Here is a 26,360-nt window from a genome sequence, read left to right as displayed (position 1 = left end):
CTTCATTTACCAATAGAGAAAAGGCGGACCTCAAAACAGACCCTGTGCACCTGCGCATTTACTGTGAGAGCGGTGATTCACGGCAGTGAGGAAAGAACCTCTGGCTACTCGATAAATGGTGTCAAGACCACTTTCTGGGGTGAGGTTACAGCCCTGGGTCGTATGACACCCAGGCGCCAGGAAGGTGAGTCTGAACCACGGGGACATCACCCAGCCCCCAAGGAAAGAACAAACCAGTGCTGGTGAGGACGCAGAGACACCGAGTCCTTGTACAGGGCTGGTGGGAACAGGAAATGGGGCAGCTGCTGTGGGAAACAGTCTCTTGAAAGGGTAACCAGAGCTTCCATATGACCCAGCAATTCTATTCCGAGGTACACACCCAGAAAAACAAACCAACCCATGTCCACACTAACTTTCACCTGGAAGTTCACAGCAACATTACTCACAATCCCCGAGAAACGGAAACAACTCCAGCGTCCATCAACCGGAGAACAGACAAACACGCGTCCCTCCCTCACGGGAGCATCGCTCAGCCGTGACCAGGAGAGCAGCCCTGACACCCGCTCCCACGGGGACGGACCCCGAGAGCATGACGCTCAGGGAGAGAAGCAGACACAGAAGGACACAGTGTGTGAGTCCGCGGATGTGAGGCGTCCAGAACAGGCCAGTCCCCAGACACAGGGAGAGGGCTCCTGGCTGTCAGGGGCCAGGACTTCTTTTTAGGGTGAAGAAAGTGGTCCAAAGTTGATTGTGGTGATGGGTGCATGACAGTGTGTGCATGGAACTTTGCCCTTCTGACAGGTGAATTGTATGGTATGTGAATTCTACCTCAATAAAGCCATCAAATGGAGAATAGAAACAACTGTGCTTAGGCTTGGCAGGAAGGCCTCTCAGCTTGGCGACAGGGCAAAAGCGGGCAGTCTGCTCCCAAGCTCGCACGCGGGAGAAGCACCGAACAGCGGAGCTGGAAGTGGCACGGGACCCCTCCCGGAACCTCACTCCCGCAGCTCCCAGCAGGACACGGGGAGGGGGTGGGGGCCCTGAGGTGGGGGAGCAGGCACTGGGGATGGAGGGGAGGCTGAGACTGCGTGGAGGGGCTGGGAGCGGGAGCAGGAGCAGGAGCAAGGCTGCCCCTGCACCGTGAGGCTACCCTTTCTCAGTCTCTCAGACGAGCAAACTTACTCAAAATAGCTTTAATTTTTAAAAATGCCCAGCATATAACAGCAATCAAAATCCAGACCAGTTTTCATCTCCCTCCCTGCTGCCCTCAGAGCACCCACAGACGGGCAGCATCAGGACCGCTGATGGGGAAAAGGACCGGGAAGGCCAGGAGGAAAGGGGCCGACCAGAGACGCACACCCAGGCCCTCAAGGGGGAATCCTGTCCCCTCCTGAGGCACTATCAGGTGGGATGCACAGTGGGGCTCAGCGTCCAGGCGACCAGGAGAGGCAAACCCGAGGCAGGCAGCCTTGGTGCCTGGAGGAGCAGACTCCCCCAGGGCAGCCAGCCACTAGGCTCACAACTTTCCGTCCCCCAGGGACAGGCCAGGGGAGAAGGGGCAGTCACGCGCCCCACCTGTCACGTGAGCTGGGCACACCCAGGCTGGATGCGGGGCTGCCTCCGGGGCGGGTAACAGGTGGGGCTCACTCACAGGACTGAGACAAACCCCGCAGCCCTCTCTGCCCAGCCGCACTGTGCACTTCTGGGCTGTCAGGCGGCTACTGCACCAGCCGGTAGGTGATGTACCTGCCCGCAGTCTCACTGGGCCGGATGATCTTCACCACCTGCAGGAGTGGGAGAGCAGCGGCTGGGGCAGGGCTCCCCTCAGTCACACGGCCAGCGGAGCAGGTGGCTCCCCGCCATCTGGGGCTGCCTCTTCCCTGGCCCAGAACGCCGGGTCCCCAGCGCTCCCCGTCCTGAGAAGGGCTTCCTACCTGGCCCCGCTTTATCCCGAAGTAACGCGCCACGGGGTCTCCCGCCTGGATCCTGGGCAGCTGGTTCTCTCGGAGTTTGCTGGGAAACAGGTCAGGGAAAAAGCCAGGCTGGGCTGGCCGGGGGTGCGCGTGGAGGGGAGAGGTGGGGCGAGGGGGCGCCAGGCCCACTGGGGCCAGGAAGGATACTACCGGGCCAGCAGCTCCGTTACCTCCTCCTTAGTCATGACCACATGCTCTGGCACCAACTGCCAAGAAGAGAAGCTGGTAGCCATGGGGCTGTGACAGACACCCCCCTACCGTGCCCCCATACAAGAGAGGGCTGCGGCGTGGGCTCAGGAAGTCTTGGCCCAAATCCCACCCTCCTGACCCCACCCTAGGACGGGGCCCCGGTGCCCACAGCACCATGGTCATGGAGACGGGCCACAGGGCACCTCAGGCCCCCCGCTGCTTCTAGGGAAAGACAGACTCCACCCCATCCGGAGTTCCTAACTGCATGCGGGCTGGGCCTGGGAACCTGCACTCCAAGCTGTTGCTGGCCCAGGGCCCACACTCTGAGACCCCTGCTCCACCTCCTCTCCACTCGGGAAGGGGCCCCCAGACCCTGTGTCTCCGCTGAGGGGCAGGAGCAGGGTTTCCAGTCTTGCCTTGCCCCTGCCCCACCCCCACGGGGTCCCACCCACCCACACCCCTGGTGACCCCCGCCCACCTCGTGCTCTGTGATGTTGATGAGCAGCTCCTGCTGCAGAAACTGCTCCAGGACGTACTTGGGGGCCATGTCGACCAGGGACTGGGAGAAACGTCAACTCTCAGGCAGAGCCTCAGGGGCCACCCTCCCGCCCCACGTTGGTGCCCTAGTGCCCGGGAAACCCCAGCCAGCTCCTTCCTCACAGGCAGCTGGCAGGGGGAAGCCGGATGGGGTTTGCTCTCGTGCCTCGGAGAAGCCCACCTGCCCCGCCCACGAAAAGTGAGGGCCCTTCTGTCAACAGGGGTGTCCAGGGTCTGGTGTGCTGCCCCTCCCTGCAGAGGCGTGACCACAAGGACCCCAGAGCCCCCAGAGGCACAAGACCAAGGTGCTCACCCGTGCCCCCGCCCTCAACCGGGGAGCGCTGGGCCTGCTCTGAGGATACCCCAAGCTGCCCACCCGGGACAGCAGCTCCTTCTCAGACCCTGAGCTCCCGAAGCCTCGGTGGACACGCTGCCCCGGGGCTGGCCCTGGCGGCGGGGCAGAGAGGGGCCGCACCTGCTTGGCGGAGGGCGTCATGCCCTGCTGCACCACGACGAGGGCCCGCGTGATGCTCTCCTCCTGCATGCGCTGGCAGTACACCTTGATGGTCTTGATCCCCACCTTGGGCTCCTCTGCAGACACAGCGCCGCTCAGCACCGCGCTGCCCGCCCGCAGCCCCTGCCTGGCGCCCAGGCGCTAGCCCCACTTGGCCAACCTGCTGCGGCGCCGCTCCCCCTCTGGGGCTTTGGCTTCCCCCTTTGCGGAGCGAGAGCTGGGCTGCTGGCTCCCAGAACAGGGGGCGGGCTGCCTCCTGGTCACATGGGGAGCAGGAAGGTGCCAGGGCCCCCTGGCCACAAGGGACCTCTTTCTGGAAGTGGGGCCTGGGGGTCTGGGTTTGGGCCAGCGCCGCCACACTGGTTTTCAGGTATGGGAAGCCTATCTGGGCACCCGTGAGACCAGTGCTGGGTGTTCAGAGGCAAGCAGGGGTGAGACGACCTGGAGAGCACAGTCCCCCAGTGGAGCTGGACCGCCCAGCCCCGCGCTGCCAGCACAGCCCTCACAGGGCCCGGCCGATCACAGGAGAACTGCCTGGCATGAGCCCAGCGGCTCAGCGCCTGGGCCGGGGCCTGTGGGGCGTCTCAGCACAGTCTGCCCTCTGCTGGAGTCCTAAGCCCCAGAGCCACAGAATGAGACTGCTTGGAAATGGGGTCTTTAAGAAAATAGTTAGGATGCTTTTCCATTATAGCTTTTTACAAGAAATCGCATATAGTTCCCTGTGCTGTACAGTAGACCCTTTCATCTCCATACAATAATGTGTATCTATTAATCCCTCAAACAGCAATGTGGAAAAGTGGATGCTTGTACGCACACACGTAACTGAGTCACTTTGCTGTGCTACTGAATCTAACACTGTAAGCTGGCTTCAATAAGAAGAATTGAAATAAAAAGTAATTAAGGTAACACAAGGCCTTCAGAGTGGGCCCCGATCCAATGTGGCTCAGGTTGTTATGAAAATGAATCAGGACAGACACACAGGGAGGGATGGCCAGGCGAGGATGCAGGGAGAAGACCGCCGTCTACACACCAAGGAGGCTCCAGCACTGGGAGAGATAACCTGTGTCTGTTTAAGCCCCTGTCTGTGGGGTTTTGTTATAGCAACCAGTGCAAATGAACACAGGCAGGAACCTCGACCCTGTCCCGTGACACACCTGAGAGCAGTGACACTCCCATCGTCACTAAAGAAAGACCAGGAAGTGAAGTGAGACCCCCAAACCTAGGGAGGCTCTGACCCCCAGGCAGATTCTCTCGAGGCCGAGCTGGCTGTCCAGGAGGCATGTGATTAGGCACCAAAGGCTCCAACAAGTGTGTTTCATGCATGGGGACGCTTTTCTTAAAAGTGCCACCTGGGTCTGCTCAGCAACCCTTGATTCAAGGCACTGGGGGGTCATGACACACCACAGCCCCTGAACCTTCGGGGCTTTAGAGCCGCGCTGCCTCAGTGGAGGAAGCGTTAAGACAGAGAGAACAGGAGTCCTGGGACACCCCTGGGGGCTCCTCACTCAACTCACGGCTCAGAGGGGGTCTGAGGTGGGGGGCACTTGAGCGCAGTCACCAGGGATGCGCAGGACAAGGAGGGAAGGGAGCAGCAAGGGGGGCTGCAGCAGGGAGGACGGGCCAGGAGTCTACAGCAGTGCAGGAAGAGCTGCCGGGAACAGCAAGTTCTGGGAACAAGAGCCAGGCCAATGGGCACAGAGCAGAGAGGACTTGGGGGCTCAGTGGGGAGGCCTGTGATGATCCCGCTTGGAGAAAATGGTTAAAGAGAGGATGGGGAGAGCAACTGAAGGGAAGGAAGCTGGAAAAGGTGTCCCCACAACAAAAAGGGCAAGAGGGGCAGAAGAATAAGGCCGGGGACAGACTCTGGGTCACGTGGCAGGGGGCTGCTACAGGCTAGCCCTGAGCAGGCCCTCGGATGGCTGCACCAGAACTGGGGCCCCTGAGGCCCTCACCTGGGAAGAAGACGAACATCTGGTCAGTGGGGTCATCGTTGTGAGCTACCAGCACCGTGAGGTCTGTGCGCCGAGGCCGCCCTTCACTGGGCTTGTCCCCAAACTGGGCCTTGAACTCCTCTAGCGTCTGGTCCAGCTCGTCCTGGGTCACCAGGTAGCCACGGTCGTGGCACAGCTGCAGAGAGAAGGAGCCAGGTGGCCCCAGGGTGGAGGGGGGATAGCAGCAGGAGCTCAGGCTGGGCCAGGCCACTGCAGAGGAGACCGGGACAGAGTTGGGACGCGGGGGGCTGTTGAGTCCATAGCCAGGCCCCAGGGTTCTGGGGCAGACAGGGACAGCAGGCTGGAAGAGGTGTGGCTGGGCTGGCCAGGGTAGACACTGGTTGGAAAACCAGGCAAATGCCCATGGCCCAGCAGTTTTAGGTCTTGCCTCAGAAACTGGGCTCTTTGAGTGGGTGGGCTAGAAGAGGACCCAGACGAAGAAAGGAAGGCTGGAGCCTTGACCCTTTCCTCGGTGAAGTCCTCCACAGCCCAACCCTTCCTCCTGAGCCCTCAGTCTTCTCTTCAGGCCCCTGACACTGCCAGCCTCAAGCACAGCTGCTCCGGCCCTGTCTTTGGGGTGACTTTGCAAGGCAGTGGGAAAGCTGGGTGCCGCTGCCTGGGCTTAGTCCCGGCAGGATTCCTGGGAGGGGGCTCCTGGTCAAGGGCCCAAGCCTCTGTGGGATCACCCTGGTCCCCTCCCATGGGGTGGCTTAGAAGCACGTGGCACATAGAATGCTCGGCCAGGGGACTGATATGACTCTGAGCCGACCGGCCCGAGTAACCGAGTAAGCTGGTGGCTCCTGGGTCGTCGAAGTAGCCACCAGACATCTGTGAGTCCAGCTGACCAGGGTTCCTTCAAACCCACGGTTCCGGGATTCTGTGTTCCGCGCTTGACGTGGACCCGGGACCTCCACCTCCAGTGAGACCCTGACCCCCTCCCCGGGGCGTCTCGGCCGCTGGTCCGTGGGGAACCTCCATCCCCGCAGACCCCCGCCTTGATGAGGGCCCCGGGGACCCAGTCTTGACAGCACCCTCCAGCTCCGGCCGCGCCGCCGGCGTGGGGAGGCGCGTTCCCAACCCTCGGCCACGCACTCGCCGTCCGCGCCCCGGCTGCTGCGTGCCCGGCTCGCCTGGCGCAGCGAGGCCCGCCCTCGCCGCGTTCGCTAAGCAGAGCCACCCCCGCGGGGCTCACCTGCATGATGGTTTTGCGAATCTTCCACAGACGGTACGTCTCCTCCTCGTCGTCCATGGCCGCCACCGCCGCTGCCGCCCGCACTCACTGCGCCTGCGCCCGCCAAGACCCGCGCCCACTGCGCCTGCGCCGAGTCTCGGTGAGGCCCCTCCCCCCCCAACCCGCCCCGTGTAGGGCTGTCGCCAGCGAACGCCTGAATGCAGCGACCTTCAGGAGCGGTAGCGCCAAGGGCAGCCCTAGCCTTACTAAGGCGGCGGTTGGCTGCGCGAGAAACGTGCCAACAGCACCGCCCTCCGGCCCCGGAAGTTTTCGCGTGGCTTTGACTGCAAGGCCTCTCGGGAGTTGTAGTTCCCACCCAACGCCCGCCTCGGGGCGGCAGTTTAGAATCAAAGCAGCAAAGTCGAGGTGTGGGCGGGGAAACTGAGGTCGCGATGGGGTCTGGGGTCTGCTCGGCTCCCAGGGACTCTTGGGCAGCCACTCCATAAGTATTTGTGCGTCCAACTGTAGGGGGTTCTCTCAGCTGGCTCTGGGCCGCGTCCAACTATGCACTTCGGCCTCAGTTTTCTGTCTGTACAATGGAAATGAAAAAGTGACCTCATATTAGAGGGTTAGCTGAGAATCTAAAGGGATGGTCGTACTTCAGATGAGCTTGGCATAGCACCTGGTTATGAAATGCTCCCATCTCTGTCTTCCCCCTTTTCTGTCCCCTGAGCCCCAATCCAGCCCCTACCCACATATTCCACAGCCCCCCAAGACCGTGCATTTTTTACAACCTCCCCATCTGCCCTTTCCCCGCCGAGTCCATATAGGAGGTTTGTCCAGCCCAGCCCAGCCCCCCAGTAACTTCTCATTCAGTAATACATTCATTCACTGATTCAGTATTTAAGAAGCAACAACAGGGACAGTGAACCAAAGAGATCTGAGAGAGACGGGCCGTGAACAGTGCACATAATAAGTAAATGATGAAGTGTTTTAGAAGGTGACAATGCTGTGGAAGGAGAAATAGAGGAAGCTGAGGGAGGTGCATCAGGCAGAGGGTGCAATCTGTTCAAAGGCCCTGAGGCTGGACCTTGGTGTGTTGGCAGCAAGGAGGCCTGTGATGGGGAGAGGTAGGAGAGGAAGTTAGGGGGTCAGGTGGGACAGATCCTGGGAGGCCTTGTGGATTGGGTAGGGGTTTGGCCAAGGGCATGTGGTGTGTGACCATGAACAGGGCAGATTCAAGGAGCAGGCCTGGCTGTGTGTGTTGGCTGGGTGTTTGCTGGAGGAAAGGAATTGGAGATGTGAATGCAGTGGGAGGAGGGCTGAAGGTGGAGACGAAGCAGGTCAGGAGTGAATTTTAAGTGAATTTTAAGAAAGGGTGTCTGTCTGGGTTGCTGGAGTGATGGACAGATCTGGGCAGGGGGCAGGGGCAGAACTGCTGGAGCCCAAGTCGGGGGCCTGGACGGTAACTGAGGTGACTCCAGGTGCAGACGGGCGCAGGGGGATGTGAGGTCATCTTGCTGTTCCTTGGGGCATGGAAGAGAGGAGAAAGGGCTCACAAGAGTTGGGGGGACTCGGGATCCCAAGAGGCTGGCAGGGCTCAACCCCAACACCCAAGACTCAGAGTCCTGCCTGTGATTGCAAGGCCTCAGCAACAGGACATGGAGTGGCAACCTTCTCCACGAACCCCCTGACCACTTAGTGCCTAGAAATCAGGTCACCACCCACAGGCTCCTGGGTGCAGATGTAAAACAGGGCAGTGGCTGTGGGAAAGTCCAGCAGCTCCTCAAACAGTTAAAGAGAGTCACCCTGTGATCCAGCACTTCCACCCTAGGGGCATATCTGTTACTGAGTCCAAGTTTGTACTGCTCGCCACCTGAGAGGCTGATAAATGTGGAGTTGACCTGTTGAGGCAAGGAAGAGTAACTTTATTTGGAAAGTCAGTGGACCAAGAAGGTGGGGGGCTAGCGTCCCGGAGAACCATCTTCCTCAAGTCAGAATTCAGGCTCCTTTGATACTAAAAAGGGGAGGGGGTGTGATTGGTTGTTGAAAACTTCTTGATGTCGGAATCCTTTGTTCTTGCAGCTGTCCATGTGGGTCAGGTCAGGATGTCCCTGTAAACCTCCAACAAGACAAATAATGTTCTCTGTTCTACAACTTTCTATTTCTGTATGAATGGAAAAGTGTTGTACCCTTAAGAGTCAGAGCCTTGAGAATGGGCTCTCCTGTCTGTTTCAGTCTACAGGCAATTCTTTTACAAAAGGTGCAGAATCAGCATGACTGAGCCCAGGAAACAGAGCACTGTGTTAGAGCCAGAGGAACAGATACAATATGGAGTCAGATTTGTTTTCCCTATTACACACCCAGGAGAAATGACACTATACTCCCACGCAAACACTTGTACAGCATTACAAAGTCAAAAGGTGAAAAAAACTCAAAAGCCCGTCAGTAGATAAAGGGATAAACACAACGTAGCCCATTTATATGATGGAATATTATCCACCCATCAAAAGGGTGAAGCCCTGACACATGCTACAAGCTGGATAAACCTATCATGAAAACATGATACTCATCAAGAGAAGCCAGACACAAAAGGCCCCATTGTGAGTGACTCCATTTGTGTGAAACGTCCAGAACAGGCAAATCCAGAGACAGGTTGCCAGGGACTTGAGAAGTGGATGGAGAGGAGTGACTGGTAGTGGAGCTGAGGGTTTCTTTTTGGGGTGCTGAATGAAATGAGCAAGAAACAGAAAGCCAAATAGTGTCTGATCTACTCATATGAGGTCCCTGGAAGAGTCAAATCCATAGCAACGAAGTAGGATGGTGGGTGTTGGGCTGGGGGAGGTGGGTGGGAGTGACTGCAGATGGGGATAGGGTTTCTTTTTGAGACGATAAAAATGTTCTGGAATTAGATGGTGTTGATGGTCACACAACATTATAAATATTCTAAACATCACTTAATTGTACACCTTGGTTAAAATGGTGAATTTTATCTCAAAAAAAATTTTTTTTTCTCAAGAAGAAATCAGGCCCCAGGCAGCTCTGTCCAGGCGCCTCCTCTTGGATCTGAAAGATGTTCTGGAGAGTCTTCTGGCTGGTGGGCAAGTCAGCTCCCTCTCTGGGGGACCCAGGCACCCTGGCCACCACAGAGGAGCCTCCCTGGAGGCTTGAGACTTCCCCAAGATTCCCTTGCCTCACCTCAGTGTGGGGAAAGTGGGGGAAAAGCTGTGAAACCGCAGGCACAAATCCCTACCAGAGCCAGTGGGACCAGCAAGGGCAGCTCCAGGCCCACGGGCTTGGCCTCCCCACCTCTGCTCTGCTGTAACTGGCAGGCAGTCAGGAACCTGGTGAGGCCTTGCCCCATTAACCCCACGTCCTCCCACCACCCTGCCCCTTGTGCTCCACGGGGGCGTCATCCTGAGCTGTTTTTCTGGAAATCCTGAAGTAAACAACCAGTTGGTGGCCATCTTTCCAACAAAGCTCCAGATCCCAGCTGAAGGGAACAGCTGGGTCTTCCCAAGGGCCACTCAGACTCCCTAGCGTGGCCTGACACCCAGTGTCGCCAGGGGGCGGAAATGAGGGGGGGTTTCCTGAGAAGGGAGGAGGCCCAGCTGGGAAAATGGAGGCTCCTGGCCAGAACTCAGCAGCCTCTGGTGACCACTGAGGCTTGAAGCCTGGTTGTGCAAGATAGGAATATAGCAACCTGGCGGGGGACCCTGTCCTCTGCCCCCAAACTCCCCTGGGGCTGGGTCTTGGGGGCTCATCAGTTCCCCCAAATGAGTCCAGCCCGGAAAGTCCTGCCCCCAAGGCCTCTGTAGAAACGTTCATGGGAGGGTCCAAGAAAAGAACGAGAAGTTGACGGGCAGCACACAAAGCTGAAACCACCCTCTGTCCAGCCTGCAGGTCAACCTCCGGCCATGGTTAGGGCCGGCGGTGGCATTCCATGACTCAGTTCCCGAGAATGGGGTGGGTCTTCTCTCTGGGCTGTGGCCAAATGCCTGAGCCTTGAGTGGAAATGAGTCTGGAGCCAAGGCAGCCGGGAGCTCCATCCTCAACTGCGTGCACACGCAGTGGGAAGTGACAACAGATACCACTGCGCTTGCGTTTTCCTTTCTAAGCACACACCTGCGAGCCCTCGCGCGTCTTCTCTCGGGGGCGGGACCACAGAAGCCGAAGTGCGGGTTAATCCGTAACTGGGTAACAGCTAACAGCCCCGCCAGGGCTCGCGTGTCACTTATATAAGCAGCTAAGACGGCGGAGTCCAAGGGAAGTGACACTCGGCCCTGTGCTGATGGCTCACCCTGCGGCAGGCATGCCGCTGTCCGGGGCTGTCGCCGTAAGTGACCCCCAAGCCCTCGCAACGACACCGCAGCCCAAGTGGAGAGACACCGACACCTACCGTGGTTTTATTTACATTAAAAAGAAAACTTCCAGTTCTCAATGAGCTGGGGTGAGATTTTTGAGAATTCCAGCTCGCCCCACAAGTTTCCAGTACTGTTTCAAGTTGTCTGGCATCCCATAGCACCGCAGTCAACCACCCGGATAACTGTCCGCAACCCAGAGCCTGCATGGACGCGGTCACCCGCCTGCCGACGGGCATGCGCAGTCACCGATAGGGACAAAACCGCAGGCCGGCCCCAACCCCGCCCCCGTCAGTCCTTCATCCTGACCTCCCATTGGCTAGCGCTGGCACGAGTCTGCAGCGCCTGCGTAGCCGACCAATGGGATAGCCGATGGGCGTGGCCAAGGGCGGGGAGGCGAGGCTCGCCGGCGTGCGTCCATTGGTCGGCTCGGCGAGGGGAGGAGCGCCGCCTTCCGGGAGCCCCTGCAGCCGCGATGAGCTTCAGCCGCCTGTGCCGCCTCCTGAAGCCAGCGCTGCTCTGCGGGGCTCTGGCCGCGCCTGGCTTGGCCAGCACCATGGTGAGCGGGGCGCCGCCGGCTGGCTGGCAGGCCGTTGGGCGGGCGCGCGGAGCTGCGGGGACCTTGGGCTGGCGGCGCTGGCTGGGGGCGCGCGAGCAGTACTCGGCCGCCCCCTCCGCGGCGGTCGGAGCGGTGGCTAGCGCGCGGGCCTGGGTTACTGAGTCTAGATCGGGGACTGGGGGCGGCTCCCGGGAGGCCGGGTTAGGGCTAGGCGGTCGGAACCCCCGGGTGGGCGCCCCTGACGCGCAGACGCTGCTGCTTCAGGGCAGCTGAGGGTGGCGTCGTCGGCCACTAGCGACCCGCCTGCTACCGGGGGAGCGAGGGCGCCGGATGGCCGGAAAATCCGGGATCACGCGCCTCGGGGTGTCACTGCCCCTCCCCCACCCTGCGCCTCCCGGGGCCCCGCTCGTTGGCGTCACAGAGCAGCGGCACGGCGCCCTTGGCTACTGGCTCTTTGTCCTCCGGGCGCGGCCCTCGGTGGGCACAGGAGCGGCCAGAAACGGGCGGGCATGGGCCGCGCAGCCGTCGGCTCCCCGGGTCGTCGCGGGCAGCGGCGCCGGTTGCCAGCCGGGCGGCGGCGCCGAGCCCCCCAGAGGCGGAGGGCTCGAGTGTGCCGTCGTCGCAGGAGGGCGCGCCGCAGGCGGGAGAGGCCCGCGCCTGAGAACTCTGGGCAGGGGGGCCCTGTGGCCGGGGAGAGCTCCTGCGGGGCCGAGTCCCGGGACCCGGTGCGCGCGGGGCCTCCACACCCGCCTAGCAGGGTCCCAAGCCCTTCCCGGGTCTCAGTTATGTCTTGGGTCAAATGCGCCCTGTCCTGCCCCAGCTTTGAGGAGGAGCCGCCTCACTCTTTCCTTGCCCCGGTGCCCCAGTTGTCCTCCCTTTGGCACCCCTGGCTGGGCGGGCTGAGCGAGTGGGCCAAGGGGACGCGGACCAGGGCCTGGCACCCCGAGGCCCGCAGTCCGCTCAGCATGCCCTTCCGTTGCAGTGCGCGTCTCGCGACGATTGGCGCTGTGCTCACTCCATGCACGAATTCTCAGCCAAGGACATCGACGGTCACATGGTTAACCTGGACAAGTACCGGTGGGTACTAGTCTACCTGATGGGGGGAGGCAGGGCAAAGGCCTTGGCCCTGACCTGATTCCTTCATCCCACCTCCAGGGGCTACGTGTGCATCGTCACCAACGTGGCCTCGCAATGAGGCAAGACAGACGTAAACTACACTCAGCTGGTCGATCTGCACGCGCGATATGCCGAGTGTGGTTTACGGATCCTCGCCTTCCCTTGCAACCAGTTCGGGAGGCAGGTGTGTGGCTGGATCTGGATGTACCCGTATGTCCTGTGTGCGGAGGTCGAAGCCAGGGTGGATGGCATGGGGAGAGGGCCTGTCTTCTGAAGCAGGGACCAAAGGGGTACAGGCTCCTCCCCACTCACCCCCAGCACCCCTGCCCTGCCACAGGAGCCAGGGAGTAATGCTGAGATCAAAGAGTTCGCCGCCGGCTATAACGTCAAATTCGATTTGTTCAGCAAGATCTGTGTTAATGGGGATGATGCCCACCCACTGTGGAAGTGGATGAAAGTTCAGCCCAAGGGGAAGGGCATCCTGGGAAAGTAAGTTAGGGGCAAGGGAAGAAGGGAGGGCAGGGTGGCTCCCCAGGGGCAGTGGGGGTCTGCAGTTGCCATGGGATTCCTCACGACATCACACTTACTTTGTAGTGCCATCAAATGGAACTTCACCAAGGTAAGGGGGACTGGAGGCCTAGGGGGACGACCCAGCCCCCAGCCACAACTGGGCCACTTCAAGGGTCCCCAGCTGTGACCTAAGTGGGGTGGCGGGTGGGGGCTGCTTGCTCGCCCCAGCCCCACGGGCCTCCCGGTACTGACACCGCCTCTCTGGCAGTTCCTCATTGACAAGAACGGCTGTGTGGTGAAGCGGTACGGTCCCATGGAGGAGCCCCTGGTAGGTGCCTTTCGAGGGAGCCTGCTGCGGGGGGTGGGGAGGGGGCACGGGAAGAGGTGCCCTGACCCCTCCTTCCCTGCAGGTAATTGAGAAGGACCTGCCGTGCTACCTCTAGTTCCACAAGGTGCGCCCCTACCCGAGCCTGCTGCCCGTGCCCCTTGGAGCCTTCCACCCGGCACCCGTGACGGTCTGCCCGAAAACCAGCCCTGGTGGGGCAGACCTGAGAACCCGGCGTGCACCCCTGCCGGAGGAAGGCCCCTCGGCCCGGCTCGCAGCTCGGCAACCCCCCACCCCTGGCTGCCTTGTCAGAATAAAACATAGAAACTGGCCTGCTGGGTGCTCCTGCTTATGGTGGGGGTCTTTTGTCCCAGGGCCCTCCTGGCGCAGTGGCAGGTGTTGCCAGCTCCCCAGGCTGCGGGGCGGGGGAGGAGGGATGTGGACGGCGGACTTCCCTCAGGGTTCAGAGGGCTGCACCCTGGGCTGCTAATCGCCTCAGCCCAGCCCAGAGGGCAGGCAGAGCTGATCCTGGGGAAGATAATAACGACTCCTGACCGGCTGCTGCCCCCTCCACCAGGTCTCCTCCCATGTGCTGAGGCGGGAGGGTCAGGGGACCTAGGCGGTGAGGCCTTGCCTGCTGGAGGCCCGCTGCACCTGGGCTGGGCACCAAGCCAGCCTCACAGAATAGATGCGGAGTCAGGGCACCAGCCTTCTCACGCGCCTCATCAGGCACAAGCCGTCCCCCAGGAGGGGCTGTGGGCACAGCCTCCTTGCCTGCCTGCAGCTCGAGGGAGCCATCCTGGAGAGTGTGGAAGGTGGCCCAGCCTGCTGCTGTCTTCCAGACGGGGCCCAGCTCCTGGGCTCTCCTGCCCCTGGGCTGCACAACCAACACCCTCGAGGAAGACCTGGGAGGGCGCCAAGGCAGAGGCTGCAGCCGTGAACATGGGGGTCTGAGGGACCGAACTCAACACCACCAAGAGGGTCCCAGGCAGGGTCCTGTCTCCAACTAGTGTCTGGGCCCAGACACCTCGGGCCTGGCACTGCCAGTTCAGAGGCAGCTGGCTGGCTGTTCCAGTGCCAGGACCACACAGTGGACAAACTGCCTCACGGGGTGGGGTGTCTCCCCTGGCCTGGCCCCAATCATCTGTCAGGCCACGCAGCCTTCAGGGGATGAGCCAGCAGGGAGAGGCCAGCAGCCACTCCTGACCTCAGTCCCTGGGTCCCCCTAATCACCACACCTGGGAGGAACATGCAGTGGTACCTGCAGTCTGGGTCCCTATCCTTGCAGGCCACAGGAACAGACAGCCTGGGAAGTAGTGAAAATGCACATATATTTAAAAAAGATCTCTTTACATATATACACTTGAATTCATTATAAATACACATAGAAACCAGGGGGCCACCCACCAGCTCCGCAGGAGTCCGGAACCTGGGAGAGGTGGCTGGGTAATAATTTAGGGAACAGAGAGCAGGGAGGAGGAGTTGCATATATTAATGGGGGGGATCTGCCCCATGGAGCCCCCCTGGAGACAGTGGGGCCCTGAGCACCTGGGGTTTCCTGAGTTTCCAGCTCTTGGGGCCACCCAGTTTTGTGGATTACAGGGGTTCAGGCCTGACCAGGCCCTGTAAGGTGGGTGGGGCAGGAGCCCCAACCCAGGCCTGGAGGGGGGCAGTAGAGGACCGAGGCACAGAGAGGGAGGAGGGCCCCCCACCCCCAGGCCCTTCCTGGGCCTCTAGACCCGGAATCTCCTGAGTGGGACCTGCTTTCAGCCACTGCCCCACCAGGCAGGGCCTCAGAGGGGCCCCCAGGGCTGGCAGCATCTTGGGGGTCTGCCCAGGCATCAGCGGGAAGGCACTGCAGTGGGGGCCTCGGTGGGCTGGATGAGGGCACCCTGGCCCCCAATCCTCTCAGTAGTCGGCAGGGGAACCCAGCCTGATGGCCACCCGCTTCCTTGGTGTAGGCATGGCATGTTCTTACAGTCCTGTCTGGGAAGGATGCCTGGCGGGACCTAGGAGTTTGGGAATGGGGGGCTGAACTGGATGACGCTCTGCCGCTCAGGGCCCCCACCGCCCCCAGGAGCGCCCGGGGCCCCGCCGCCAGCCCCCAGCGGGCCCGGGGGTTCGGCGGGTGGCACAGCGTTGAGGGATCGCAGCATGTCCTCCAGAACCTCCTTGAAGTTGATGTCACAGCCCTGGTGCAGGAGGGCCGCGGGGTCAGTCGGGGCCTCGGGGGCATCCGGAGCGCCCAGCAGCAGGCCACCGGGGCCGGGGACCGGCGGCGGTGGGAAGGTGAACGGCGAGGGCAGAGGGAAGGCCTGGGCGGGCGGGCTGTAGGTGAGGTCCAGGACCTCGCTGGGGCCGCAGGGCAGTGCAAGCGGGCGCAGGGCGGCCGGTGGAGGGGGAAGCCCTCGGCTGCGCGCCTGCTTGTGCTTCACGTCGGCGTCCATGAGCTGCAGCTCCTGCAGCACCCGGTGCACGCAGCCCTCAGGGATCTTGATGCCTGAGGGGCGCCAGGAGGTCAGGGCCTGCAGGGGGCCGACCTCCCCCACCTCGCCCATGCCCACCGCTCACCAACTTGCTTCTTCTTGTCCTTGGTCTTGAGACGTACTATCTGCAGGTAGCTGCTGCTGGTGACGTCGGCCATGACGGCGGCGATGCGGCCCCACACGCGCAGCAGGGCCCCGCACAGCATGTAGTGGTGGCGCAGCCGCAGGCCCTGCGCACAATCCTTACCCTGCTGCGCCAGCCGGCAGTGCCGGTTCCTGCACGGGACAGACTCGCTGCTGCGCCTGCCTTCCCAGCCCCGGCCACCCTGCTCCCACCCCTTGCCCCTCATCCGCAGGCCTCCGGGACCGCCCTTCCCTCCGCACTGGCTCCTTCCACAGCAGCGCACACGCCTCCCCCTCTCTAGTCCAGCCTGGGCCTCACCACGTGGTGTGGCTGCAGTGCGTCAGCGAGAAGGTGTAGCTGCTCTCCCAGTGCTCCCTGGCCTCCTCCGCTGTCACCTGCAGAGATAGGCAGTTGGGCCCCTGGACGGGTGTTCCCGGGCTCCACAGTGCCCCAGGCCTGCTCATCTTGCACCTGGTAGCCAGGGCAGCGGAGCATGGAAGCCGAAGGCGGCCTGGGAACAGCAGGAGGCCCGCCAGGGAGGAGCCACGGGGGAGGCTGGAACTACAGGGCCTCGGTGGGGGCACGGCTAGGCCTACCCGGTGGAACTTCCGGCACAGGCTGTCGAACGTCTCCAGCTGGCTCTGCCGCCCGATGTTGGGCTTATACACGGTGAAGAGCTTGCCGCGGTTCTGCTGGGCCAGCAGGCAGCTGGGCTTGTTGTCACGGACCTGGGCAGGGGTGGGAGTCAGGGTGGGGGCACTACCCCACATGCTGGGTGTTGGTCCCCAAGGTATGCGTGCCCAAGAGGGCCTGAGGCTGACTGCTGCCCTCGCCCCGCAGCCCACCGGCTGCTGGGGTCCTGCCCCTGGGGTACTGGGGGCCGCTGGGGGTGCCCACCTTGTAGGAGAGGTAGAAGCCGTCGTGGGTGCCTGTCAGCTCCAGAGACCTGGCATACGCCTCCTCCCACTTCAGGCCGCGGTCCACGCTGATCTGCAGGGCCCGTGGGCATTAGGGGGATGTGGGGGGTGGGGACGATGGGTGGGACGAGGGGGTGGGGATGTGGGAGCTGGGACGAGGAGTGGGATGTGGGGGCGGGGATGAGGGAGTGGGGACGATGGGTGGGACGAGGGAGTGGGGACGATGGGTGGGACGAGGGGCGGGGCGATGGGTAGGGATGTGTGGGACGGGGTGATGAGTGGGACAAGGGGCGGGGTGAGGGGCGGGACGGTGGGCGGGACGAGGGGTGGGGATGTGCGGGTCGGGGATGATGGGTTGGGACATGGGGGGCGGGGACGACGGGCAGGACGAAGGGCCGGGGCGGTGTCTGATCACCTTGTAGAAGACCACCTGCCCGTCCTGTGGGTGCCCGGGGGCCAGGAACACCTGCTGGCTCTCCTCGTAGATCTCGTCGATGCCGGGAGCCAGGTCTGGAAGAGGGCGAGCTGGATGAGTGGGGCCCAGGCTCCGGCCTTGGGGAGGGGGGTCTAGCAGGGCGGGCCTGGCCCGGCCGCGGCGCTCACCCAGGATGCCCATGTCGTATTTGCCCTCCTTCTTGTCCACCGCGATGAGGTGGTCGAAGGTGTCAGAGAAGTACTGGAACAGCGCGTTCTGCTTGTGCACTTCCAGCCCCAGGATACGGTTCAGGAACTTGGTGATGGAGCAGTCTGGTGGCGGGACGGAGCCTCAGGCTGGGGCTGAGCCCAGCCTCTCCCTGTCCACTGGATACAGAAGTCTGGGGGCGCCGCCCGCCCCAGGCTCTACTGGGGGCTCACCCTTCTCCACATCCAGGCAGCCGGACCTGGACTCGCGCCCTCCGATGCCAACCGACAGCAGCCCCTGCTTCATGTCTGTGGGGAGGGAGGGGGGCCTCACACCTGCTTCCCTCCCGGCCCTCGCCCCAGCCCACCAGGGATCCCCCTCACCACCAATGTCCCCTTGGTATGTGTGGGGGAGGACCTTTTGACACAAATCCCACCTACCAATCCCAGTGGCCCAGATGGCACCCCTTGGGGAGACTGCAGGCACCCCAACTCACCGCGGAAGAAGGCGGCATCCCCTCCCGGGTAGCCCTGGGGCAGCGGCACCTTGCTCTCTGTCTGGCTAAGGATGGTGGTGAGGACGCAGCTGAGGGCCCGGGCGCCGTACTGCGTGGAGGGGCGAGGGTTGTGTCAGAGGCTGGGCTGGGCACCCCGGGACCCTCCTCTCTTGGGCCCTACCTCCTTGGGTACCTTGTTCTCAAAGTTGTACTTGCTCAAGTCCCGGGACTCGGTGGCTCGGCGGTCCCCGTGGGTCAATGCCCCCTGCGCAGGATGGGAGAGGCTGTCACAGGTGGCCCACACTCCTCCCTGATCTGCCCTCCTCAGGGAGCCTCCCCCAGCCCCCGGCCCACACACTCACGAGGCTCTCCAGCCGCTTGGCCACAATGGAGGCAAACCTGCGCTCCCCAGCCAGCTCTGAGATGAGGAAGATGTACTCAGGTGCAGAGACCTGGTTGGACCGGTGGGTCCTGCCTGGAGGCAGAGGGGACTTTCAGAGACCTTGGCAGGCCTGCAAGGTTGGGTGACCTGGGGCAGGGGTGGGGACAGGGCTAACCGAACTGCTGGATGGCGCGGTCAGCACTCCAGGGCAGCTCGAGCGTCATGTGGACCCGGCGCCGCTGGTTCTGGACCCGGCGGTCAGCTTGGAGGGAGACACCGGAGCTGGAGGCCTCTGAGATGATGGCCACGAGCTGGGGAGGCGTGGACATGGCCAGGTCATCAGGGCAGACAGCCTGCTCCTCCGGCCCTGGGCCCGGGTCACTTGGATGCATTCAGAATGACCCACACAGGAAGTTCAGATACGTGTATCCGTAGAGGTGCCCGTGTGGGCTTAGAACAGAGTCTTGACCACCCCTGGAGGGTCTGCCTGCCTTGTGGACATCAGCTCCCATGGGGCAGCTCAGAGAAGCTGCGGGCATGGGCGACTTGGACAGAAGGTGGGGCGGGCCAGGGAGGGCTTTGGTCCTCGAGCCAGCCCTCCAGGACCCCTGCACCTCCCCTGCCCACAGGGCCCTTGTGGGCTCCCTGCTCCTGGCTCCTGGTCCAGGGGGTGCCCTGCAGACACAGCCCCACAGTTACCTCCCCCAGGGCCCCACCTTCTCGCCATTCATGAACCGTTCCTTCTCCCTGAGGTTCACGTGGTCGATGGAGAGGCCCTGCTCTGCCCGTGACTCGAAGGCCACTGTCCCATCAGGCCTGGACACCACGCGGCCCTTCCTGCCGGTCATCTGTAGCCAGGGTGGGGCCAGGGACAGACTGTCAGCTGGTGTGGCTGCCAGGGGCTGGTCCCCGCGTGTCTCGGTTTCCCCACCTGTGACCCTGGGGCACCTGGGTGTGTGTGGCGAGGGGGCGGTAGACCCTGGGCCAGGACTCGCCTCTCCCCGGGCTTGGGGCCCACGGAGCAACTGGCAGGGTTTTCACTTGTCTTCCTAAGTCTTTTCCCAGAACCCAGCTGCCTTGGGCCACAACAAACTTAAGGTGGTACCAGAAGGACGTCCTGAGAAACAGCAGAGTAGCTCAGGTAGAAGGGAGCACAGGGGTGTTCTGGGGTCGGGGGACAGGCCTGGGCCCAAGAGTGCACCCAGAACACAGAGGATGTGTGGGGCAGGGGGACGAGGAGCTGGGCCAGAGGGCGGGGGGTGGGGGGGAGGCAGTGGCTGAGAGAAGAGAGCCCTCCAGCAGCAGCCCTGGCCAGTGAGCAGGACACTTGGACGCTGGGCCCTGTGGCCACTCTCACCTCTCCAAGACAGCCACCAGGGGGCACCAAAGCTCACCTCTGCCACCCTCTCTGGGCCCCCCAGCTGGTCAATGAGCTCGTCCAGGGTGTTGACAGGCAGCTCCCGACCCAGTGCCCGCACCTTGGCCAGCAGGTCCTGCTTCAGCCGCTCAACCCGCTCCAGGATGCCAGGGCCATGCAGGTCTCGCTGTGGGAGGCACAGCGGGCCTGTGGGGCCAGAGGGTCACAAATGACCAGCCAGGCCACTTGCTCACAGCCATACTTGCAGGGAGACGCAGCCCTGGGCCGTGGAGGATGAGGGGGCCCCTCGGGAGTTGGGGTAAGCCAGGTACCCAGGAGGTGTGGGGGTCCAGAACCTCCTTAACCCCAGGCTGTCAGCATGAACCCGGCTTTGCCCCTGCCCAGCCATGCGCCCTGACTTCCCTGAGACTCAGTACCCCGACTTGAGAAACGGGGAAATGAAGGGAGGGCAGCCACAGGCCTCACCGCGGTCATCGGCTGGAAGCCCGACGGTGTCCACGATGACCACGTCGTCATCCATCAGGGACTCGGGGGAGGAGTGGAAGTCGCTGTCCAGGCCGCCGTCCGACTCCGTGCTGCTGTCATCACTGATCCGGATCACGCCTGCCACCTCGCATGCCAGCCTGGGTGCCTTGGCTCCACGGCCCCGCGGCCGCCCTGCAGGGAAGCAGGCAGGGGTCACTGTGGTCCAGCCCTGCGCCTCTGTCCAGCGGACCTGGCCTGGAGGGACTCCCAGCAGTCTGGGGACAGGCCTGTGTGTGGGGGATGGTAAGGGCTCAGGGCCCAAGCCCCTAGCTCCATCCAGCTTTGGCAGGTCTGGGTCCTGCTGTTGGCTAGGGCGCAGGGTAAAGGGGCAGTTTTAACATCCCCGACAGACTTCCTGACACACTGGTGTGTCCTCGGGCCGCACCTAGGGAAGGCACATGCCCAAACTCATGAGGCGGCCCTGGGCGGGTCAGCCCGAGGACGTGCTCAGGTCCTGAGGGGATGGTGGTCCAGGGGCCTAGGAATTTGGCTGCTGACCGGGAGCCCGGAAGGCCAGTCCTGGGAAGTGGAAGGAGCCAGATTGGTCCCCCAGGCCTGGCTGTGTGCCCTCAGGTGAGTTGCTTGGCCTCTCTGAGCCTCACTTCCCACCCTGAGCTGCTGCTGGGCATTTGCCTAGAAGGACAGCAGGCACTGCATGCCAGCAGGTGCTGTGAAGTCACTTCCCCATCCAGGATGCTTTTTAAAGGCTCCGTCCTGGTCCACTGGACTAGTGCGGTTTCAGCCTTGCACCCAGGCCCTGGCCTTTTGGAGGTGAGGACAGATACTGCATGGGGTGCAGGGATGAGCTAGCCATACTCCCATCCTGCAGCGCTGGGTTTGTTTTATTTGCTGACTTGGCAGCTGCCTCGGAGGGTTGGGGTGGGGATCAGGGGTCAGGCCATGTGTCTGTGCAGCCAGCAGCAGAGGGGGCGGCGGGAATGACCCCCACCCAGCGCTCAGAAGGGAGGGAGGCTGGAGGGAGGTGGTGGGCAGTGCTTACGTCTTCTCTTACTGCCTGCTCCTCTCTCCCGCTTTCTCTTGGTTGAGGGAAAGTGCTTCTGAATTAGTGACAGGAAGACGCCCCTGAAAGTGAGAAGCAAGGTTTACTTTCTCCAGAAGAACAGGCCAAGCTGTCAGGCCAGGAGACCTGCAGGGGATGGGTCCCACGTGTGGGTTTGCTCTGTGGGGGGCTGCCTGGTGCCAGGGGACCCTGCGGGTGGGTCTGGGCGCAGGGACTCGCATCAGGGGCTCAGAGAAGGTGGGCAGGAGGGAAAGGAGCTGCAAGGACAGTGGGGCTGGGGCCCCTCTGCACTTGGTGGGCCCATGGCTACAGGGGGCACAGCTGTGCTGTGATGGGGGTACTCCTGTTGTCACAGGGCCCACAGCAGGGGTAAGGGGCAGCTCCCAGGAATGGGGAGTGAGGAGGGGCTGGGGGCTTCCCAGAGAAGAGACGTGATGCTGGGGTGTGGTGGACAGGATGAGGCAGAGCTGGGCAAGGGGCCTTGTGCTGGGACCTATGCTCAGGGTGGGCGCGGGTGGCCTCTCTGGCTCTGGGGTGAGGGGCCCGGGTCTTCAGGGACCACCTGGGCCAGTCTCTATAATCCAAGCAGTCCTTGAAATAGCACCATAACCACATGGGGGGTGGGCACCTGGGAGCCTCATTCTAAGGTCCTGGGACCCTCCGCAGCACCCTCCCCGTTCTGGGGTCTCCACAGTTCCCCCTTCAGGCCTTACAACTACAGCTGGGCCTAAGGTCTCTGAAGGTCGGGGGCTGGCCGGCTCCCGCAGCTGGGGTCACATGCAGGGCCAGACCACAGGTTGGCCCCAGGGCAGGGACACCTACTCAGTCACACAGGGAGGGGTCCCCAGGGGCCCCAGGCACCACTCACTCAGCGGCGGAGACGAAGCCATCAAGTTGCCCCTCTTTCTCATCCAGCACCTCCCGAGTCCGCGCCTCACCCGTAGACTGCAGCCCGATGACCACGCACTGTGGGGTGCAGTGGGGGTGAGCGGCTGGGGCCCCCGCCCACCAGTCCAGGAGCGGGACCCCAGAGGGGCCCACAAGGAAGCCCCAGGCCGCTACACCCAGCCCAACAGCAGGAGCGCTGGGGTTGGCCTCAGTTTCTGCCTCCTTCCCCAGTGCCCCCTGCGTCCTGAGGGCTGCCAGACCCCCAGCAAGCCCAGATCCCCACCTGGCCGCCAGGAGCCAGCCTCAGCTCCTGCATCCCTGCTCTTCTCACGTGGCCCCTGCCCTGTTCTTTCTGGAGACACGGGGAGCTAGGCAAGACCCTGTCTGCCACTTGCCGCAGGGAGCTTGGACTGAGCGGGACCAGAACCTTCTGGGCCTCAGCACGGCTGTTCCCAACCCTGCCCTCATGGGTCCAGCCGTCACGCGCAGCCTCCTTTGCGACTGTGGGACTGACACCGGGTGCCTGGTTCTGCCCAGTGGCCCTTCACACGGGGAGGCAGGGTCCCAACACAGCCCCGCCACCACCTCCATCAGCGCACCTTGTCCCGGGCCAGCTCCTCCCGGGCCAGCTCCACCAGCCGGCACACCTTGGCGGCAACACACAGGTACTTGAAGAATCGCTGGTGGGCTGACCAGAACTGACCCCACAGGGACTTGCGAGACTCCAAGCCGATCCAGTCGGCTGCCTGCTGGAACACGCCCAGGGCCTCGGCCCACTGCAATGACACGGTGGGCTGAGCACACAACTGCCAGCCCCGCCCGGGACCTGGGCTGCCTGCCCACCAGCCACATTCCACTAAAGTGTGGGGCCAGGGGTGGGGGGTCACCACTAGAGCAACACAGAGGCACTGATGATACCTCAACCATCAGAAACATTCAGAAACCAAGAAGCATGGCACTGGCATGGCCGGGTGAAAACGACACGCAGCACAAGTGGGAAGTGAACCATGCCTGCAGGTGGAGGGGCACCTGCGGTGAGCGCCTTCTGCCAGCAGCCACTGGGCTCTGGACACTTTAGATCAGGGGTCTCCCTAGGGTGGTCCTGTCCCCAGGGGACACTGGACCATGTCTGGTGCATCTATGGCTGTCACACTGCGGGGCTCCTGCCATCAAGTGGGTCGGAGCAGGGATGGCCCCAGGGACAGACTGAAAAAGGCCACCAGCTCTGGGTCATGCCCTGGGAGCAACATGCTCTTGAAACCGTGGGGAGGTGAGGCAGGGGCCAGTTCTACAGTCCGTGTGGAATTCTCGACAAGAACAGAATCTAGACGCTGAGCTCCTGCCAAAGACCGAGGCGGGCAGGCCAGCTGCTCCCCGTCCGATAATTTGACAAATCCCTGTGGCATCTTTATGGACTGATGCTGAAGGCGACAGGGGGGTAAATGCCAAGGGGAGATGCAGGCGCCCACTTGGTCAGAGACTCACCAGCAGAGCCGCCCGGTTGTAGATGCGCTCAAAGGCCGGGGCGAGCGGGATCTCCTCGATGCGGAAGGTGACGCCAGAGAAGCTGAGCTGGCGTGCGATGTACATGCCGCTGACCTTCATGTCCATGGCCACAATCTCCATGGCGCCCACACCCCTGCAGATGAACACAGGCTGCCTGGGCACTGGCCGGGGACCTGCTGGACTCCATACTGGGCCCCACCCAGGGATGGAGCGCCCCAGAGCTGAGCCCTAGGAGAGGGAGGAAGGGCCAGGTACGCTGGTGGGGCTGGAGACAGTGTGTGTGAAGACCCTGTGGCCGCCACCCGTGGGCCTTGGAAACGGACAAAAGGCGGTCTGCTTGGGCCAAGGAAGGGCCCTAGCCCCGAGCCTGAGAGAAGCACCAAGCAGAGAAAGGACGGGACTTGCATTTTAAGACCCCTCTGGTTGCCAGAGGGGCGGGGCGGTGGCACCTGACACTGTGCCTCCATGTGCAACAAGCAGGGCCCTCTGCTGCTCCTCTCCCGGCATAGGTGGGGTGGGGGTGGGGCACACCTCTTCTCGATGGCATGCAGAAACTCCTCGAAGGTCCGGAAGGGCGTCCCCTCGCCCCAGATGCCCAGGCGGCTCATGTAGATCATGTTCCTGGGCTCAGAGGCACCTGGGGGAGGGGGACATTCTGTCAGGGCCTCTAGCCCAGCAAGGCCGGGCGCCTGAGGCTCCTGTTGACAGAGGAGAGGCCCCTGATGGGGCTTGATGTCTATGTGAGGACAGGGGGCTGTATCCAGGTGCCTCCTAGGGCCTGGCAGGAGCCGGGGTACATACCAGGGGGCCAGGGCAGGCATCATCAATCGATGACCAATGGGGCCCTGGTAGCTCCCCGCCCTTCCCCCAAGCCTCCCCCACACCCTAACCTGTGGCGCTGGCGTAGACCACCCTGGCCAGGGGCAGCTTGTTCTGCAAGTCCAGCACGGCCTTGCCCATCTTGGTGGAGCTGGCGTTCTTGGCCTTGTGACACTCATCAAACACGATCTGGGGCAGGTGTGGGTTAAGGACTGTATTGGAAGGCAGGCCGCTCTACAGACCCAGCATGGGGCCCGAGGCGGTCCCTTCCTGGTCTGAGGAACTCTGGAAGGTACCTGGGGGGTATCTGGCCATGGGGTGGGTTACCTGGGTGTGTGAGGCCGCCAGGGCCAGTAGGAAACAGCCTCTTGGGCCCCACATGATGTTGACAAAAATTGGAAGACAGAAAGTTCTTAATGTTTTAAGGGGAAAAAAGAGCAAGTTACAGCAAGTAAGTCTGTCATGAAGCCATCTGAGAGGCAAGGTGAGAGCCCCCCCCACGCGCGCGCGCGCACACACGCAGAGGGAAGGCGGGGCTCTGAGGTGGGCTGGGGGCCAGTGGGCAGCCCTGCGCCTCAGGTTCATGCTGCTGCTTTTCTGGCTGGGGCTGCAGGGGTGTCACCTGGCACCCAGACGCACCGTGACTTTGCTGCTGCTTCTGGCTTGTGGGAGCTTTGAACAGACCAAGGACCCGCAGGGGACCCTCCTCATCTGAAGGAGTGAGGGGGAATTTTCGAGGCTGCAGTCACCCCACTTCTGGGACTGGCTAGAGGAGACAGTGAGAAGGATAACAGGGCGCCCTGGGTCATGTAATGCTCACTTGGGGCAGACAGGCTGGAAACCACTAGAATGTCTCCTTGACAGGGAAATGGCTGAGGGGCAACAGGGCAGCGTGACATGCGGGGACAGGATGGACATGAAATGGTATGCAGGGGACCCTGGGAGAACGATGCAGAGGAGGAGGGACGTGCCACAGGGGGCCTGCAGCACCCATCAGTGTGACCAGGCTGGCCGGGCTCCACTGTGGGAACAAGGGCGGATCCCAGAGGGATAGAGCCCGAAGGTCCCCTGTAGGCCCCTTGTCAGGTGCCCGGCTGCGGGAGCGGCTGTGGGGAGATGGGAGGGGGTGGTTGCTTGAAGGCTGTTACTGGTAAGATGTGTGAGACAAGAAAAGGGTAACACCAGAGAATTACCACTCTTGCTTGTACTTTCTGATACTTTGCTCCCCTACAGTTTGGTGGCAGGGAAAAGAGTGATCTCATGCGTAGGAGACGAGGAGGGGGAGGGAGGGGGAGGCCTGGGGCTTCCTCTGCAGTCGGAAAGGTCCTGGAATAGCAGAGCCCCTGGCCAAGCTCTGGTCTGGCTCGCCTGGCCTGGCCACCCCAGGGAGCAGGGATCAACTTGCGGGGGCGGGGCCAGGAGGAGGGAGGAAGTGCTCTGCACCCCAGAACTTCAGCCCCCCACCCTGCGGTGTCACAGCAACCACCACCCCGACCCTGCGGGTCGGTCGGTCGGGGTCCATCCAGCTGGAGCCAGGAGGCCCAGCCAGACCGCCAGGGGAGGGTAACAGCGGTCACTGAGGGTGAGCCTCCACCACCCACAGCTGGCTGCCGGGAATTCCTCCCGGACTCCGGCCCCCTTCCGCGCCAGGCCTGGATAAGACTCCTCGTCAAGGCCTCCCCGCCCCCCCCCCCTGAGCCCGCCCACTCCGGCAGGATACCACGCCATCGAAGGCCTCCCCGCACCACTCCAGGATCTGCCGGATGCGCGTGCGGTGCTGCCCGCCTGCCTGGCTCTCCCCGATCAGGGCGGAGTAGGTGGCGAAGAGGACGCCCTCTGAGGTAGTGTTGTCGCCGTACTTGATCTGGGGAGAGGGGCGAGCAATCGGCTCCGCGGGGGCTCCGACCTCCTGGGACCCCCGCCGGGCGAGGGGCTGTGGGCCTCCCACCC

The 26,360-nt window shown here is 62.6% G+C and overlaps 3 protein-coding genes across 8 annotated transcripts in view; 1 reads left to right on the top strand and 2 right to left on the bottom strand.

Annotated features, from left to right (window-relative positions):
* Positions 1–1,178: 1,178 nt before the first annotated feature.
* POLR2E (RNA polymerase II, I and III subunit E) lies at positions 1,179–6,551 on the bottom strand. Of its 2 annotated transcripts, XM_074351353.1 has the most exons (7): positions 6,397–6,551; positions 5,166–5,340; positions 3,175–3,290; positions 2,641–2,721; positions 2,121–2,179; positions 1,935–2,013; positions 1,179–1,784 (listed from the first exon to the last, which is right to left on the bottom strand). In XM_074351353.1, the coding sequence occupies exons 1-7, from the start codon at positions 6,451–6,453 to the stop codon at positions 1,719–1,721; spliced, it is 633 nt and encodes a 210-aa protein (XP_074207454.1). In that variant the 5' UTR covers positions 6,454–6,551; the 3' UTR covers positions 1,179–1,718. The 2 variants fall into 2 exon arrangements, with proteins under 2 accessions (XP_074207454.1, XP_074207455.1); XM_074351354.1 differs by lacking the exon at positions 2,121–2,179.
* A 4,589-nt stretch (positions 6,552–11,140) lies between these two features.
* Positions 11,141–13,577, top strand: GPX4 (glutathione peroxidase 4). Its single transcript, XM_074351331.1, has 7 exons — positions 11,141–11,295; positions 12,278–12,372; positions 12,451–12,595; positions 12,749–12,900; positions 13,006–13,030; positions 13,190–13,249; positions 13,332–13,577. The coding sequence occupies exons 1-7, from the start codon at positions 11,212–11,214 to the stop codon at positions 13,362–13,364; spliced, it is 594 nt and encodes a 197-aa protein (XP_074207432.1). The 5' UTR covers positions 11,141–11,211; the 3' UTR covers positions 13,365–13,577.
* A 983-nt stretch (positions 13,578–14,560) lies between these two features.
* Positions 14,561–26,360, bottom strand: part of SBNO2 (strawberry notch homolog 2) — a 48,381-nt gene continuing 36,581 nt past the window's right edge. For 4 of the 5 annotated variants that reach the window (XM_074351311.1, XM_074351310.1, XM_074351312.1 and 1 more), the window contains 22 exons: positions 26,131–26,274; positions 24,482–24,599; positions 24,123–24,228; positions 23,571–23,724; positions 22,685–22,861; positions 22,066–22,163; positions 21,177–21,259; positions 20,117–20,308; positions 19,668–19,837; positions 18,990–19,121; positions 18,449–18,584; positions 18,254–18,366; positions 18,085–18,156; positions 17,892–18,000; positions 17,629–17,703; positions 17,377–17,520; positions 17,189–17,283; positions 16,754–16,846; positions 16,453–16,584; positions 16,175–16,251; positions 15,818–16,008; positions 14,561–15,746 (listed from right to left, as the gene is read on the bottom strand). In XM_074351311.1, coding sequence (XP_074207412.1) covers positions 15,256–15,746; positions 15,818–16,008; positions 16,175–16,251; positions 16,453–16,584; positions 16,754–16,846; positions 17,189–17,283; positions 17,377–17,520; positions 17,629–17,703; positions 17,892–18,000; positions 18,085–18,156; positions 18,254–18,366; positions 18,449–18,584; positions 18,990–19,121; positions 19,668–19,837; positions 20,117–20,308; positions 21,177–21,259; positions 22,066–22,163; positions 22,685–22,861; positions 23,571–23,724; positions 24,123–24,228; positions 24,482–24,599; positions 26,131–26,274 — 3,102 coding nt within the window. In that variant the 3' untranslated portion in view covers positions 14,561–15,255. The remainder of the gene's footprint in view (positions 15,747–15,817; positions 16,009–16,174; positions 16,252–16,452; positions 16,585–16,753; positions 16,847–17,188; positions 17,284–17,376; positions 17,521–17,628; positions 17,704–17,891; positions 18,001–18,084; positions 18,157–18,253; positions 18,367–18,448; positions 18,585–18,989; positions 19,122–19,667; positions 19,838–20,116; positions 20,309–21,176; positions 21,260–22,065; positions 22,164–22,684; positions 22,862–23,570; positions 23,725–24,122; positions 24,229–24,481; positions 24,600–26,130; positions 26,275–26,360) is intronic. The other variant, XM_074351313.1, reaches the window with a different exon arrangement.

Source organism: Camelus bactrianus, chromosome 22, assembly GCF_048773025.1.
Source record: "Camelus bactrianus isolate YW-2024 breed Bactrian camel chromosome 22, ASM4877302v1, whole genome shotgun sequence".
NCBI lineage: Eukaryota > Metazoa > Chordata > Mammalia > Artiodactyla > Camelidae > Camelus > Camelus bactrianus.
The sequence above is the reverse complement of the archived record's forward strand: the minus strand, read 5'-3'. Positions and strand labels throughout refer to the sequence as shown.

Coding starts and splice junctions, on each gene's coding strand:
- POLR2E (XM_074351353.1), bottom strand. CDS start 6,453: ATGGACGACGAGGAGGAGACGTACCGTCTGTGGAAGATTCGCAAAACC. Junction 2,180..2,640: donor TCAACATCACAGAGCACGAG/GTGGGCGGGGGT, acceptor TCTTCTTGGCAG/TTGGTGCCAGAGCATGTGGT. Junction 1,785..1,934: donor TCGGGATAAAGCGGGGCCAG/GTAGGAAGCCCT, acceptor CCACTCCTGCAG/GTGGTGAAGATCATCCGGCC.